This window comes from Beta vulgaris, chromosome 4 (genome assembly GCF_026745355.1).
Source record: "Beta vulgaris subsp. vulgaris cultivar EL10 chromosome 4, EL10.2, whole genome shotgun sequence".
Lineage (NCBI taxonomy): Eukaryota > Viridiplantae > Streptophyta > Magnoliopsida > Caryophyllales > Amaranthaceae > Beta > Beta vulgaris.
In genome coordinates this window covers 47,253,463-47,270,426 of record NC_079205.1, presented here as the reverse complement: position 1 = coordinate 47,270,426, position 16,964 = coordinate 47,253,463, and the positions used below count along the sequence as shown (strand labels likewise).

The 16,964-nt window shown below is 32.7% G+C and overlaps 1 protein-coding gene across 1 annotated transcript; it reads right to left on the bottom strand.

The window, feature by feature from the left end:
* Nucleotides 1-295: 295 nt before the first annotated feature.
* Nucleotides 296-6,203, bottom strand: LOC104890911 (light-inducible protein CPRF2). Its single transcript, XM_010676527.4, has 6 exons — nucleotides 5,494-6,203; nucleotides 3,223-3,319; nucleotides 1,987-2,161; nucleotides 1,153-1,228; nucleotides 931-1,056; nucleotides 296-857 (listed from the first exon to the last, which is right to left on the bottom strand). The coding sequence occupies exons 1-6, from the start codon at nucleotides 5,926-5,928 to the stop codon at nucleotides 459-461; spliced, it is 1,308 nt and encodes a 435-aa protein (XP_010674829.1). The 5' UTR covers nucleotides 5,929-6,203; the 3' UTR covers nucleotides 296-458.
* Between the last annotated feature and the right edge of the window lie 10,761 nt (nucleotides 6,204-16,964).

Here is a 16,964-nt window from a genome sequence, read left to right as displayed (position 1 = left end):
CACACTGAAGGCGCTTGATCGAATTAAAGTCAGAAGGGAAAGGTGGTAATTCTAATCAACATTAATTTTAGGAAGTGTAGAAAGTGGTTAGGTAGTTTGAGGGTAAGAATTCCCTTGGAAAGTAAAAAAAAATACCTAAAGAGGCTATGTCTATTCCCCTGTTAAAGGTTAAAAAAAATTATCCTCCTCTTCATGACAATTAAATGTTGTACATGGTTTGGTTTAGAGCATTATTTACCCACCGAAACGAAGACGAAAAAACCAACAAAAACTAATCTACTTCTGGAGGAGCATATACTAAAAGATAAACAGGTTAGATGACGATTAAGAGACACGATACAATGCCTTATGATTCAATGTGGAATGATGGGAAAGAATAACATTACTTTACATAACAATAAACACATCAATGGAAGATCTGAAGAAATTCACAGACCAATGGTTATTAGTTTGAATGATTACTGCTCAGCACCACCATGTGGGCTACCTTGATCCACTCTCCCACGAATCCGTTTCTGGAGGTGCTCTAAGCTGGCTACTCTTTGCATGGATGCAGTTCTTCCCATTTTGCTGCCATTCAATACTTGTGTAGCAGCATTATGCAGCACATTGTCAATAGTAGGAATGTCTGTGACACCACTGTTAACTCTTGGATTAGGACCGGGAAGAGGATTATTATCAACAGGTTGATAAAAATGAGGTTGTTTAGGTTCCTCTTGGACCGGTACAGCAGCATCAGCTGAGTCAGAAGGGCTCCCACCAAAAGGTGACATTCCCATGGCAGATATTTCAGACATAGCCTGCAGCAAAGGGTTCATCCCTGTAACTCTCTTAACAGTCTCCTCTGCCATTTTAACCTGAAAAAACAAACTCTTAGTTATAACTTCTGAGAAAAATCTGCACTTTTGTGAAGCCAATTTAAATGAATACCTTTGCCCTTAAAGTTTCGACATCAGCTTTCAAGACCCTATTATCCACAGCAGCCTCGTTAAATTTTTGGCTTATGTCAGTAAGACGCTTCAATAATGAAGAATTTTCAACTCTCAGCTGAGAAACCTATTGTAGAGAGGTTACTGAAGATGATGAGGGGTTCAAGTACAATTATTAAATGTGCAGATGAATAGGAAATAGCAAATGTAGAAGCAGAAAAACCTGTGTCTCAAGTTCAGTCAGATGTGCCTGCTTTCTCCTCCTTGAGCGCCGAGCTGACTCTCTATTTGAGAGCATTCTGAAGTGGGAAAAAAAACATAAATCATTGGTAAAAATTGATAATGCTAGTTGATGTTTATGTCACCTAAAGACATTGAACAAAAAAAGGATAACAAGCAGCAAGCCTTAAAGCGACTTAAAGAACTAGATAAACAGGGTTGTTAAACAGACTCAGGAGACCCAGCCAATGGTGAAATTGGGACCAAATGTACGAGAAACGGAAAACAAAAATTTGATTATACAAGAGATGTCCTGTACGATATTACTTTCAAAAACGTATGCAATCTTGAGACATTTTACAAAAAATACTACAATAGAAATTGGGACAAGAGGAACAGGTTAATCTAGGACAACTCATCACAAAGAAATAGGTCTTCAGTAATATTGGTTTCCTATGGTAAAAAAAAAGTTCACATTTTAAGCATCAATGACACTTAGATAGTTAAATTACTTCATCAGTACAGCCGACCAATAGCTTCATGTGAAGTCTAGCAACACAAACCACATCAGATATAAGACATAATGAATACTCTCTTAGTTAGCTGTTCCAACTTCCAAGCGGAAACATAAGCAATGCTGGAATATGGTTGGGCAGAAAGGAGAAGAAACATGCATATACCACAACTTAGCAGGATCCATACTAGATAATCTATCTGACAAAAGCTACAAACTATAAAGATATATAAGATCATTATACATTATTTTTTTTTTTTTTTTTGAGGGATGATAGAAGAAATAAATTAACAAAATATGTTCCACATTAAAAACAATACCTACCTCCTCACACGCTTGACATCAGCAGGATCGTTTCCATCATTTTCACCCTCTAAATCATCATCATCTGACTGTCCTGATGAATAACTCGTCGTCTGCTTGGCTTGAGTAACAGGTTTCTTTGGCATGGCAGGAAGGGCAGGGATTCCAATAGGCTTTGCATCCTTGTCTTGGGACCCTATGTTGCAGTTATGTAGATTACTAAAATTAGAAATAAACTCTTATCCACATAAAATTGGAACGCAACCATAAGAAACTTAACAAAACTAAGAAGCAAAGAACATGCAAATTTCAGATATGCTCATAGCCAGTTTAATGTTTAATCAGAATATCCTAATGGAATTACACAACCAGCATACATAGACTCCGAAAACCCATCGATCATATTTTTCAGGTTTTCATCTAAACAGAAAGAAGAACCCAAATCGCGTTGTTTTTTTACCAATAACAAGATTCCAGGTTTGCATGATGGTTAAATTCATCGCCTTTCGCCCTTTCTTTCCCCCGGAATGTATTCTCATTTTGCAGGGCCTATCAGTAGCAGAAATCAAGAGAAACCTCTCAAATTTATCCTCTGAAGAGTTAATCAACTCCAACTAAATATCCAAGTTTCTCATATTCAGTAACACCTCAATATATGCATAATATGCTGCCTCCAAACATGCACATAAGATATATTTTGATTCCAAAACGCACTAATGTATGTTCAGCCAGGGATACTACAATCATGTTTCATAGGATACTAGCTTGAAGCTCTAGAACTTGAGCTTAAGGAAACTTAACAGAGGCTGAATGGCGGATACACACAGGACAGACTAGTGCTCCCTTTACATGTCATTTAGGGAGTTAGGGTGCTTGTGTGTAATCTACCAGCCTTTAACCCTGTCTTGCAAATTACTGAGTACAGGTCCAAGTATCCAGCTACATCAGAACACCGCTTGATAATAAATGTATGGTGCAGATTTCACCATATAATCAAGGAAAGAAACACCTTTATACTACAATATAAACATTAGCAGATGCCTATAAAGAAACTTGCACATTGAGAAGACGGAAACATTCCCTCCCAGTCATAGATGGTAGAGCTCCAATAAGAGAAGGTAAAAGAATCTGTGAACTGACTCCACTATAAAACTCCTTTCAAACACAATTTGTACAGATAAATGAAGATATTCTGTAATGCACAAGGTAAAAAATTGAGGCTGCCTATATTCCAAATCAAATCATCTCAAGGCACACCTTTGCATGGAAGAACAGAAACTGGTTGTGAATCAGCTGTTCCCTGTGTCGCACTTTCTGCTGCACCAGCTGAATTTTGATTTATAACAAAGGGTGCCTGTTGACATAGAACAGATGAATTAGATAATAAATCGACCATAATATGTATAAGCTTGAAAGATGCTGTCTTCCTAGTGCAGATAAAGCTTTTATTATAAAATAAAAAATGGGAGCTATTACAGAACATAGCATGAAGGTGTATAATCATTTCAGAGCTCAGGAGCTTCTAAAGGAGGTCATGGTTCCTTTGTCGGATGCCGAATAACTTGAAGGAGCTATTCCGATTTCTTTCTTCACAGTTTATGCTGATTCCTTGGAGGATGCCATGCTCCAAAACATGTTCTTTTCTCCTCCAAGCTCTCTTTGACTTTCTTCCTTGAAAATAAGATAAGGCAAATGGTAATGCGACCAATTCTCACATTCTAAGGTGGAAAGCCTTCAATGGAAATGAAAGATCTTGCAAATGAAGTTCGAAAAATCAATCATGTGAAGCTTCAAACGAGTCAAGGCACTTCAGAGAGATTTGAAGGTATACATACTGGGGACAGTTTAATAATATCGCTACAGCCTACTATTAACAAATAATATATTGAGAAAATAAGTAGCTGAAAATGTTGAAGTAAAGAAGCCCAAATCTCAAAACATCTAACACGCTAACAGCAACTGATACATACAACTTGAAAACAAATACAATGGAGTGACCGAGTGACTTGAGAACACAAGAAGATAAACCATAAGCAATTTTCATCAGTCTCTGTCACTTTGTAGACCATGGAGAAGTAAGGTTTCTTGACATATTCTTACAATTATCAAGCTTGGTTTGAAGCAAATTAAGAATATAAAGATATACTATATTAGAGTCTAGACTCTAGAGACAAGGTGAAAGTGGCGGTATGAACAAATCTATAATGTCTGTCAAAGAATGGAAAGCCCACAATTATGGAGCCTATCGTGATGCCAAATTTAAGTAAATAATGCAGAAAAGAATTATGAAAATTGGACTGCCCAAAAATCATGCTAATGAATGGCCAATAAAATGGCCTGCCAAGCAGGTTCAAACATGCAGTCAACTAAAGACTGCAACTATTTGTTCTAGATCCAAAAAGATGAGGCAATAACCAAAATTTATGGCACATTGAAGGTACATTAAAACATAAGGAAAACAAGAGCTTGAAAGTCCAAAGTGAAGATCCCTCACTTTGCATAAATAAAGAGCATAAGGGAAATAACACAATATAGAGTCCTTGCAAAGGTGAAGTACCACTATCATTAATGTATAATCACGAAAGATCTTATTCATGCCAATCAATAAAACCATAAAGTTAGTGTAAAGGTAAAGTGAAGACAAATCTTAAGGGTGGTTCAAGGCTTGGAACAAGTTGATGATGTAGATTATGAAAACCCACTTCGGCCATCTTTCTTCTTACAGGAAAAAAAAACTATCAAAATGCAATTATCAACAAAACATCCCACCTAAAAACAAACATGCTAAACTATATAACAAGACACATCACCTATCAAAAACCACCACACTAAAGCCAACTCCTTTAAACAGAACCAAGTCTAATGCATCACACCAACCATAAGACAATGTCATGAGTTCCTCTAGCCAAATAAAAAGATGGCAAGCAATAGATGAATCCAGAAGGTAAACAACAAATATTGCCATCACAAATTTTTAACTCAAAACCAATCAAGCATGATAACCACCACCAACTTAAATATGATCAGTTCTCTACTAGTGGCAATTAAACACTACTCAAATCAATCCGATTCTGCTAAAAAAACTTTGATCTTGAACAAAAATACCCTAAAAAAACCATGACTTCATATAAAAGCACATAAATAAGCTCTAAATCCATAAAATAAACCCCCCCCCAAAAAAAAAAAAAAAAAATCCCATCAAATCCAACAGCAGACAACCTCAAAAATATCCCCAAAATCATGAAAAAAGCACCCCCAATCAAATCAAACAGCACTAACTCCTCAAAATACACCTCAAATCATTTGATAAAACATAGAAGTATAACGTAAAACCCACAAAATAAAATCAAACAACACCCTATAACAAAAATGAACTCCTAATCATTAAAACTGCTTAAAGAAAAAATCAACCCATCAAAATCCATCAAACCCACAAAAATTTCAAACAAAATTCAACTAAAAATCCGCAAATTATCATAAAAGAGCAAAAAAAAAAAAACCCAAATAATGAAATAAAAAAAGAAATACCCTAGTCAAAGCAACAGCAGCACAAGCCAAATTGAGTTTGCTCTTAAGAATAGCATGATAATCCTCAGAATCAACGAGCACACTCGATCCCTGAGAATGAAACGACCCCGTTTTCGCCTTCGTCGGCGGTGATTGTGAGCTACAATTATTATTACCATCATCATTCTTACTATAATAATTACTCGTAATATCATTACTATTATTATTCATGGTAGTCGTATGATGATGATGATGACGATTGACCTCAACGACGTCGTTTTCAGCTAGGGATTTAGAAGAAGATGAATCAGAAAGAGGAGAAGTTTCTTGTATAAATCTCTCGAAGGCCCATTCGGATGCGCTCCGATTCATTTTCGGATCTCCGGTTACCGGACCCGGTGGCGGAGGTGACCAAAATTGGTCGGAAATGTCGCTGACTGAGAAAACTCTGTCCATTTTGATTTTGACTGTGTTTTTTTTTTCTTTATTTGGGAGGATAAGGAAGAAATTGGAGGAGGTTTTTTTTGGGTTTGTGATGTTTATCTGGATGATGAGGGTGTGAATTTTTTTGGGTTTGGGGAGGTTTTGATTGATGTGTGAAAGAAAAAAGGGTTGGGGTGGGGTTGGTGGTGGATTGTGGAAAGCAAATTGGGGGAATCGTACCAAGTAAACTCTCTTTTGTTTTCTAAAACCACTTGCTCTTTTTAGTGCTTCTTTTTGTTTTTGAGAGGTGTTTGATTAAGTTACTTTTCATATGGAGTACTTTTTTTTTTTCTTCATTAAACTATTATTATCAGAATTTTTTCCTTGGATAATGTAAAAGTGGATTTTAATTCCCAAAATATGTCCAAAAAAATTAAAATTCCCTGCATACCGTTCACGTAGGACGGCACGCGAGATTTTTTTTTTTAGTAAAACCGCTACTTTTTACAAGTGCCGAGAATTATTTTTTTTTCAACTTAGGTAAAACCGCTACTCGGAGTAGCGGTTCATTATGAAAACTGATATCTTCTTACCATATTTTGCGCAGGTAAACCGCTACTCAGAGTAGCGGTTTATTTTAAAATTAAACCGCTACTTTGAGTAGCGGTTTCCGTGGGTTAAAACAAACAAAAAAACAATTTTCTCGCGTGCCATCCTACGTGGACGGTACGTAGGGAATTTTAATTTTTTTGGGCATATTTTGGGAATTAAAACCCACTTTTGCATTATTCAAGGAAAAAATTTCACTATTATCATGATTCATGTTATGTATATGCCATCTTTGTGTTGAGAATTTTTTGGTTTTTGGTAAAAAGGAAACTCATAGGCTATAACCTCTTGTCTGTTTTTGTGTTGTGAGATGTTTGATTCGAGTGTGCGGGTTCTATGTTATTTTTTATCATTATTATTGTGATGGAGGTATAGAAAAATAAATAATGTGCAGATTTTACTTATTGCAAAATAAGAGAATGATATGAGTGATGAAGAGAGTGACTTTATGGTAGAAAGGATGAGTAGAGTAAATCTTCATGAATGGTATTGTTTGATCAGAAAATTACATACAAAACTTTTTGTGAAGGAGAAGTATGATGGTAAACTCGATCTCTGATAGCACGGACCGGAAAGGGGACGAGGTGGAATTATGATGTAGGATGTGGTGCATGAAAAATCGAGCCTTTGGAATAGTGTTTTTGTTTGATTGCTTGAAAGCATTGTCAGGATGCTCAAAAAGCAATGAGATGGTGCCTAAAATCTTGGTTGTCCCTCACGAAATTTGGGGGGGGGGGGGGGGGGGGAATTCTTCTATATAGTGGTGAACACATCAACCTATTAAAGTTTGTTTAGGTAGGACTACGAATCTGCACCAAAACAAAACCTTGCGGATTACAGAGGACAATATCTGCTAGTGGACTCCTGAACACCTAAAGCCCAGGGGTGTACAATTATAGAGAATAGAGACTGATAGTAACAGTAGTGTTTGTGGCCTTATTTATTAAGGGTGTGTTTTTCCTTTGTATCAATCTCCAAGTGTGAGATTATTGGGCATTATTGTCATGATGGATGGAATTTCATGGTTGTATGAAGGGATCAAAAGCAAAGTTGTAGTTCAAGTCGGGAGCACACATTGCAATGGAAGTAGTTAGTTTTGAGCACGGAAAAGCAATGGCTTGGAACCAATTGCATAAGTTAAAATGGAGCAGTGACAAAGCAATGTTGTTTTCAGCACGTAGTAATTTTTTGAGACTCGTGTTAATCAGTAATAAGAGGTGGGAAAAGGGTCATTTAGAAGGGGTTCATCATCTCAAATCCATTCTTGCAATTAGTCATTTAGTTCTTGTCAAATCATGTCAGGCTATACTAAATTCTATTGTTAACTAGTTTATATATTATGAAAGATAGATCAAATGTAATAATATGGATTTAATACAACTTGAATGATCAAATTTAAAGTAAATTTATTATTTTTATATTTATTTCTCTTTTTCATAGTTTTGAGCAATCTTAAGCGTCTTCAAATTTCATGTAAGAGTGAATTATAAACTAAGGCTTGTCAGCAACTAATAGACAAGGTTAATTTAAACATTTTGCTAGAGGTGATAAAAAGTGGGTCGGGCTGCCACTGTTAAAAATCGGCTCATGGAACATGTTGAGTTGGGCCAAATTTCAAGGCGATTTTTGTTGCCCAAAGTACGCTTTTTTGGGCCAACAATAGGGGGCTTTTCAGACCAAACTTTAGATATAAAAATCACTTTGTCTTGTCAAAAACCCGCTCTGATCTAAAAAAATTTGAACCGAGTCCGAACTCAGGCCCATAAATTTGTCCGATCCCAGGCATTTTTCCTTTAACCAACTCTACATTTTGCATAAAGTTTTTGAAAAAAGACTTCCTTGAATTCTTAATAATTTGGGATTCCTTTTCGATTATCATTTTTTTATATTCTTTTCATTTATCTTAACTAAATGAACGCATTGACTTGTTAATGTTAATATCGTTTTGATGATTTTTTTTTCAATAATGACTTTTTCTATGCGCAATAGACACATAATTACATGCAATACTTATATTTCACATTAATGATTTTTCTAAAAATAGGTTGAAAAACAATTCTTTCCATCATATCTAAGGTATATATTTATAAAATTTTAAAAGAATCTTTAGTGTTCAGTATACCCATAACTAGCTTTTAACCCGTGCAAAAATGCACGGGAGGCCATATATGTATGTGATATTATAAATTATTTATCAGACAGAAAGTGACATGTTATTAATGTCAACAACATTTTTGTTTAATGAGATTGATTGAAATCAAACTGAATTGACAACACATTATGATAAAAAAAACAAACAATTACACTATTTAAATTGATACATAAAAAAATTGGGTCAATTACAACTCAATACACGACTTAAACATTTTGAGAAACTTCCTTATAAACCACATTGGTTGAAACAGATGAGTTGTCACAATCTTTATCACATATTAAGATTTTCATACCCTTTTTGCTTGTAACTCTTGAAATAATAACATATAATTGCATGTGGTAAATACATGACCCAACTTTAAAAAAAAAAGGGTAACTTTATTCCCTAAATGGATCAATTTACTTATACAAAGCTGGCTTGTTTAACATCAAAAGTGACCCATTCTAAATTAAAAAGTAACCCATTTGGACTTGAAAGTGACTTGTTTTGACCAAAAGTGAAATAATCTGACATAAACTTATTATACTCCCAGTATACATAATAGTCATTGAATATAAATCCTACTAACCCTAACACTCTAATCATCTACCACTTCGTTATACACCCTCGTTCCTCTTCCTCTTCCATCATTCTCTATCTTTCCCTTCAAAATTGGCAGAACTCAATTTTTTTCGTATCGAAATTGCCAAAAATTACAACCTTAAATTTGTTGATCTATTTTATGAAAAAATGATATTTTGATTTTTTGCACCTAAAAAAATACTTAATTTTTATCACTTCTATTTTCATCTTGTTTAATATTTGAGATTCGATATTATTCATATCATTTACATACATGTTGTGATGGTTATTTGTGTTCAATCAGATCGAAAAGTTGATTAATATTTCACCTCAAATTTTAGCTTTTTAATATTTTACAATATGTTCCTTGAAATCTTGTGTAAATAATTATATACTCCCTCCGTTTCCTAAAGATCTTCCCACTTACTGTTCCTATAGATACCAAGGAAAATCAAGTTGTGTGGGGAATGGTGTGAGTAAAGTAGGAGAGAAAAAGGAGTTAAGATAGATAAACAAATAAAAAGGGGTTAAAGTAGGAGAGAGAAAGGGAGTAAAATTGAATTAATAATGTAATGGTGGACCATATGATAGTAACATGAGAGGGTAAATAGGGAAATTTGTTTTGCCAAATAAGGAATAAAGCAAAAGAGGGAAGATCTTTTGGAAACACCCTTAAATGGAAAGAGGGAAGATTTTTAGGAAACGGAGGGAGTATTTAGTAAGATATTGATGACCTAAAAGTCGTGACATTGTAATTTATCCTCTGTACTAAATATAAATTAACAAAAATTAAAGTGAAAAGATATTTTCCAATTCAATTTATTAAAAAAATAAGTTTGACTTATTACATGCATAGACAATATATTTCATCATCTATATCTCACATTGTGTGCTCCTTACAAAATTGAGATCAAGATTTCGAGCACCAAATCAGTGACTTTCAAATTGTAAAACATGTAGTTTGCTTAAAGAAACTAAACTTCATAATTTATATTAAATAAATGAATAGAGCAACATGAGTAATGTAGAAATTATAGGTTTTTGTTATTATGTTCCAATGAACTTGTTCTCGTGAATTTTCTAAGTTGTAATACCTATGTTCGATTTTGATATATTAAGTAAGTGTTAAACTATTAATTAAAATTGCAAAAAAAGACCTCGGTGTGGAAAGTCTATGGATATTATGCCAAAGGTACATGGTGTCATCAATATAACTCGTGTATATATGTTATTTCATTAGCAAGTGTATTATCATGGAGAAAAATTAATTGAGTATTTGTGGCTACACCCACGTATTATGACCAACCCCAGTAATATCAGAAGCCACACCCATAGTTCTACACACCCATAGTTCTACCCATAGTTCTATCTATAAGTACGACTAAAAGTACGTACTTCACAAAATAAGAATTTTACATTATCAGCTTTGAAATATAAATTTTTGTTCATTTAATTAAACGAATGTAAAATTCCTTTCAATATATTAACATTAACCTAATAAGCTCCTTTTCTTTTGGTTTGAAATTGAATTATGGATTATGATAACATCCATTCTGTTTCAACTTTTCATGTTTATTAACTTTAATGAACTTGTAATGAGCCTTCAGTTTTATACTACACTCATGACAATAATCAAAATAGGCAACAAATTTACTTATATTAATGACTTAAAAAAATTCACCCAACTTAAATGACTAAAATAACAAATCTAAAATATTACTTCTATCCCATTATTGATAGCTAGGGTAAACATATAATCTTATGTATAAAGTTTGATGAAAATTAAAAAATTATCTCAAGGCTATATGTATTTCATCATCTCACTCAATAAAACTCTATGTAAAAGTCTTGTTTGTCTACCATTAAATAAGGTTAAAGTCGGGGTAAAATACAACTTATTAATATCTGTAATTTATGGAGCAAGATGAAACTATCATATATGAAATTCGGTATCAAATATTACATAATGTCCTTAATTAATTATGTCATATATATATATATATATATATATATATATATATATATATATATATATATATCAATTTTGTTAAGCAAAGAAAAAACAAGTTAATAGCTAATTCCACAGGTTAAAGAAATTCATACTACATTTATCGACTAATTATAACCTCAATGACATCTTAAGTTATTCATTGACAAATGGTAACCTCAATGACACCTTAATTCGCACATAACTTCATATCTAATCTGAGTTCATGATATTAGATTTATACAGAAAAGTACAGTTTAATTTAAATTAGTATAGTTCATTCGAAAATCAACTATTTTATTAAAGATTGAATTGTTCTATGTAATTTTTATCAGATAACCTCAATAACCTAGTTCTTACTTTCCAACTGTGGCAATATGGATGTAACCACACAAAAAGGTGCATAACCATTTTCAGTCATTTGCGTTTATAGAAGAAAGGTGTATGTAAGCAATGAATTGGTAAAAGCAATATATGTAAACCTTTATACATGATCACATAATTATTTTTATAAAAAACAATTTCAGGAAGAAAGGTGTAAGCATTAGATAATGATATGGTGAAAGCAGGATGGTTGAAAAATGGGGGACTTTTTTTTTTCTTTTACTGATTTTTGAAGATCGAATATCATTTCATATATCTCTATTACATAAGGGAAGGGGGAAGCAATGGTGTCCTCTTTTGAAATGCCTAATTTACCACCTTTTTCCTTTCTAAATTACAAAAGGAATGTCAATACTAAAATGGGGGTTCTAACAAAGCCACCAGAAATCAAATTTCAACATCACTCATAAATCACTTATATCAAGAAACTTTACAAATCACTCTCACAAAAAATCACGAAAATCACTCAAATGATCGGGAAACTTTACAAAAACAAAATATTAACTTACAAACTAAAACTAATATACTAGAACGTCAATACATACAAAACCATTCACATAATTCACTTACAAATCATTATTCTCAAAAATCATCATCTATCTCTATTACATAAGGGAAGGGGGAAGCAATGGTGTCCTCTTTTGAAATGCCTAATTTACCACCTTTTTCCTTTCTAAATTACAAAAGGAATGTCAATACTAAAATGGGGGTTCTAACAAAGCCACCGGAAATCAAATTTCAACATCACTCATAAATCACTTATATCAAGAAACTTTACAAATCACTCTCACAAAAAATCACGAAAATCACTCAAATGATCGGGAAACTTTACAAAAACAAAATATTAACTTACAAACTAAAAATAATATACTAGAACGTCAATACATACAAAACCATTCACATAATTCACTTACAAATCATTATTCTCAAAAATCATCATCTATATTATATAAGAGAAGGGGGGCTATGGTGTTCCCGAATGAAGAGACTATTTTACCCCTTTTCCTTTCTAAATTACAAATTCACATACAAACCAAAGGGAGATTCAAATAAAAATAATGGAAATAAAATTATAACAATCACTCACAAGTCAACTAAAATCATAGAATTGCATAATTTACCTTATACAAATCTCTCAAATGAGTAAACTTTACAAAAACCAAAAAATTAACTTACAAACTACAACCAATACACTACAACGTCAATACATACTCACAAAAATATGACTTGAAATCCAAGTGTCCAGTTTCTTAACAATATATGAAGTAGAATACTTAATTCAAAAATCAACTAAAAAATTATAATATTAGAAATCATAGATAGATTCAATAAAATTTCTATTTTGTTCATAGAATTTAACTTTGAAAAGTAAAAAAAAAAAAAAAAAAAGAAACTGGTGAGAGACTTAAGTTACAGAGACTAAACCAAATAAATTTTTAAACTAAAAACAATTATACTTTGAATGTCTAATGTTCAAATTCTGACTTTTACATACGTCGAAAAAAATCGAGTTTCTATCTTGAAAAAAATTCAAGCACGCATCGCGTGCAAAAAATGCTAGTATTTATAGAGCTAAATGAAGGACGTTATAATAAATTCCATATAAAAAAACTCCCATAAAAAGAATCCACAATTGGTGAATTGATTTATTATGATTGTCAATCAGTTATACTAATCGAATATGGAAACTTGTAATAATTGACAGTATTAAAAAAGGATGATGTTAACTTGCACTCCTTCATGCAAGACACGTGGCATGTAGCAGCAAGAATCATGACACGTGTCATAATGAATCGGTTAACCGTCATGTGGCAAAAATGAACCTTGTTTTATATATATATATATAGATAGATAGATGAAATACATATATTTGGAGGTTTCTTTTCCTTTCATCTGAGAACCAAATCACCATTATTTGTTTTTCTTATTTGCTTTTGGAGAGAAACCATGGAGTAAAGAACGAGTCATAGGAAATCTCAGCTTTGCCCAATTCCTCTTAGGGAGAAACATAAAAATGTTCACATCATGAACAAATTTAAACCAATATTTGTACAACATTAATAAATTTTTATACAACATTCATCATTTCTCAAGCAACATTAATAATTTGATATAGAGAGATAGTAGCTTAGTGGAGTACCACCTTGAATTTCAGCATATTGTATAGGGTTTGAATTCTCATCCCAACAATATATTGGACATTCATTTATGATGGCAATGGACCTTTAAGCCTATTGTTTTTTGGAATGTTTAGCCTTGTACCCAGCCTATGAGCTGGTGTGCGCTCTAGACTAGTAGCATAGCAAGATTTGGTTTTAGCACCAATTAGTTTTTCTAATAATAATAAAATTAATAGTTTGATATACAACATTTATCATTTATTATACAATACTACTATTTTTTAAAAGCACCACAAAGTTTTATTTATTTTTATCTTTTTTATTGTAAATACTTACTTCACTATTTAAAAAATGTCATCATTTATTCAAATAAAAGTCCTCTTGAGAGGATTTAGACATTTTTTGGGAGTCACATGTATGGTTGTAGTGAAGAAAACAACAATATAGGAATATACTTCCTTTGTATTCATAATACGTGCAACACTTGTACTTTTTACACTATTCATAAATTTTGCTTTGACTATCGTTTGTTATTTATATGTGAAATATAGTTATGTGAGGTCTTGTTAGATTCATCTTAATATATATTTTGCTAATATGCATTTTTTATAATTTTTACAAATACAAAATTAGAGATATATGTTCTCAAAGTTTTGCATTGACATGCATGAAAATGCAAATATTGCATGTAATATGAAACGGAGGAAGTACATAAATAAATGAAAAGAATAAAAATAATATAAAGACAATTTTTTTTATATAGGTTAACATGTACCAATACTATGGGGATTGGACACATTTATATCCGTACGGATTAATAATTTATAGGAGTAGGTAGATCTGTAGATTACACCTAAAATTTGCATATTTTTCTTTTCATGACTATACATTACATAATGTAAACGCGTGGGAGGTAAGAAAAAGTATAAGCTACACATGTAAACTAAAATCGATTGAGGATTTGGGGATACTTGTTGCCCAATTAGGCAGATTTGTGGGTTTGTTCAGCCTCAGCGGCCAGCGCCCCTGCCAAACAATAATACAAAGATCCATCACCCATTCACACTTCTACAAGAGAAAAACCGTGTCACATTTCCAAATTACACGATTGATTTATCTCTATTATATATAAAAAAAGGAAGGAAATTGGTGTTTTCTGAAAATACTAAATTATTTTTAGTGATCTAATTAATGAAATGAAAAAAGTATAAAAGAAAACAATTTTAGGAATCCCTTTTCATTTGAAGTTGGCATTCTAAACAAAATAGAAATGGTATATGTATCTAATACTTCAATCAAAAAATTAGATGGACAAAATATTTTGACCTTTCTTAAGAAAAGTAGTATATATGGCGTCTACCTGAAAAGTCTTAAATACTAATACTCACTACCTTTCGTACTCTTTAGTTCAGTTAAACCAACTCATTATTTTTGTGCTTTCTACTCAAAATTCATTCACAAAATCACTCACAACCTTTGTTAGTTTTTTATATTAGCGAATTAATCTATCTAAATTCATCGATTTATTAATCTTTCAAATTTTAAATTAATCATAAATATAGTACGGACGTATTATATAATAGAATAACAAGTTTTGAAATTAACGCACGCATTGCGTGCACATGAGACTAGTATTAAAATATTAAAAGATGTTCTCTTAATGAAGGAACGGCGCTACATGGTGCTCTCTCTTAGAGTGTTTTACCACAATTATATCCATATACAACAAAAAGAATATAACAAATGTATTGTATAAGATCTGATCACTTGACTTTAAGTTTACATACTAAAGTCTTAACCACTAAACCAAATGATATTTGGTGATATCATTTTAAATTAAAAATATCAATAATGAAAACTATAAGTACCCGGGCATAACCCGGCCTACAGACCAGTTAATTGATTATTATGTGGTCTTGTAAATAATTATCCTTAATTAGCGTAACGTATTCACGTTACCAGAGCGGCATAGCCTAGTTATACCAGTGTTTATATTGTATATTTTGGTGTATATTTTTTATGATTAGGACTAAGGAGAAACTTGGCAAGTTGGGGGAAAAGTAAAGTGGATCTCAACATACATAGCAGAATCAAAGAATAATATAAAGCGGTAAAAAAGATAGTGGCATTTGGTGGGCTGAATAGAGTATATCTTCACGAAAGTATTGTTCAGTCACAAAATTTATGCAGTAAGCTCGATCTCTCTTCGATTAGTACGGCCGAAAAAGGAACGAGGCGGAAAAATGACATAAGGGTGTCGTTCTGTAGGAACTTAAATGTGATATGAAGGAACTTAGATGCGATTAGCGGAATTGCAATAAACCATTTCTTAGAACCTAATTAAACCAGCATCATCACATGCATATACTAGTATGAATCATGAGATTAAGAAGTTATACCTTTGGTGCGTGATTCATCTAGCAGTTTGATTCCTTTATTATGGAGAACTTAGAATGTCAAGCATCGTTCCTCTAATGTTGGTCCACAAATATTGATCGAATTACTAATATATGCTAGTACGGAACCCGAAAGAAAAAACAAGTCATTCACTTGCTTTGAATTGGTAATGGCCGTTTGTGGGGAAATTTAAGAGGAGTTTTGATGTTCTTGCTCTATTCTATAATGTAACCACCATACACTAATTATATAGGGATATAATTAGGAGATGTTACTTAGGCAATTGATCAAAGGCAAACTCAATGTGTCTCGTAATTCTTTTGGCCGGCCACCGTGCTACATGCTTTTAATGGCCTTTGGTGTGCTTTCATCCAATCCTTACTTTAATGTGTGACTTCATAAGACTTAGATTATTATTATTAATAGTAGACCTAATCTTATTAGCCTAGAAATCATAATTAGCTTATAGCAAAACATTACGATCATCTAATATAATCGAATATGTAATCTCCATAAGTTGTCCTAATTACATTTAGATAATTATACTTGATCGAAAGACAATTCCTTCAGGTGCCTAAGATATCGAGCCTAGATAAGAATGTTTTGTGAAGTATTGTCATGATGTTCATGCAGCGAAAAGTCCTTATGGTTCACGTTGTGATCTTGACATACGGTCAATTGAAGCCTTGGTGTGGCTTCCTTTATAAGTAGCAAGCGTGTTGCACTGGATGGATTTATAGAGACGAGAGAGTGATGATGACAAATGTGTTTTTGCTTCATATCAATCTCCATGTGTAAGATTATTCAGTATTGGTGCAAAATCAGTTCGTTGACCTTGCAAATAAGTCAATGGACA

Excerpts from the sequence above, each read along its gene's own strand:
- LOC104890911 (XM_010676527.4), bottom strand. The coding sequence starts at position 5,928 with ATGGACAGAGTTTTCTCAGTCAGCGACATTTCCGACCAATTTTGGTCA. Across the intron at positions 2,162-3,222 it reads TTCTGTTCTTCCATGCAAAG|GGTCCCAAGACAAGGATGCA; the intron begins GTGTGCCTTGAG and ends ACTGCAACATAG. Across the intron at positions 1,057-1,152 it reads TGACTGAACTTGAGACACAG|GTTTCTCAGCTGAGAGTTGA; the intron begins GTTTTTCTGCTT and ends TCTCTACAATAG.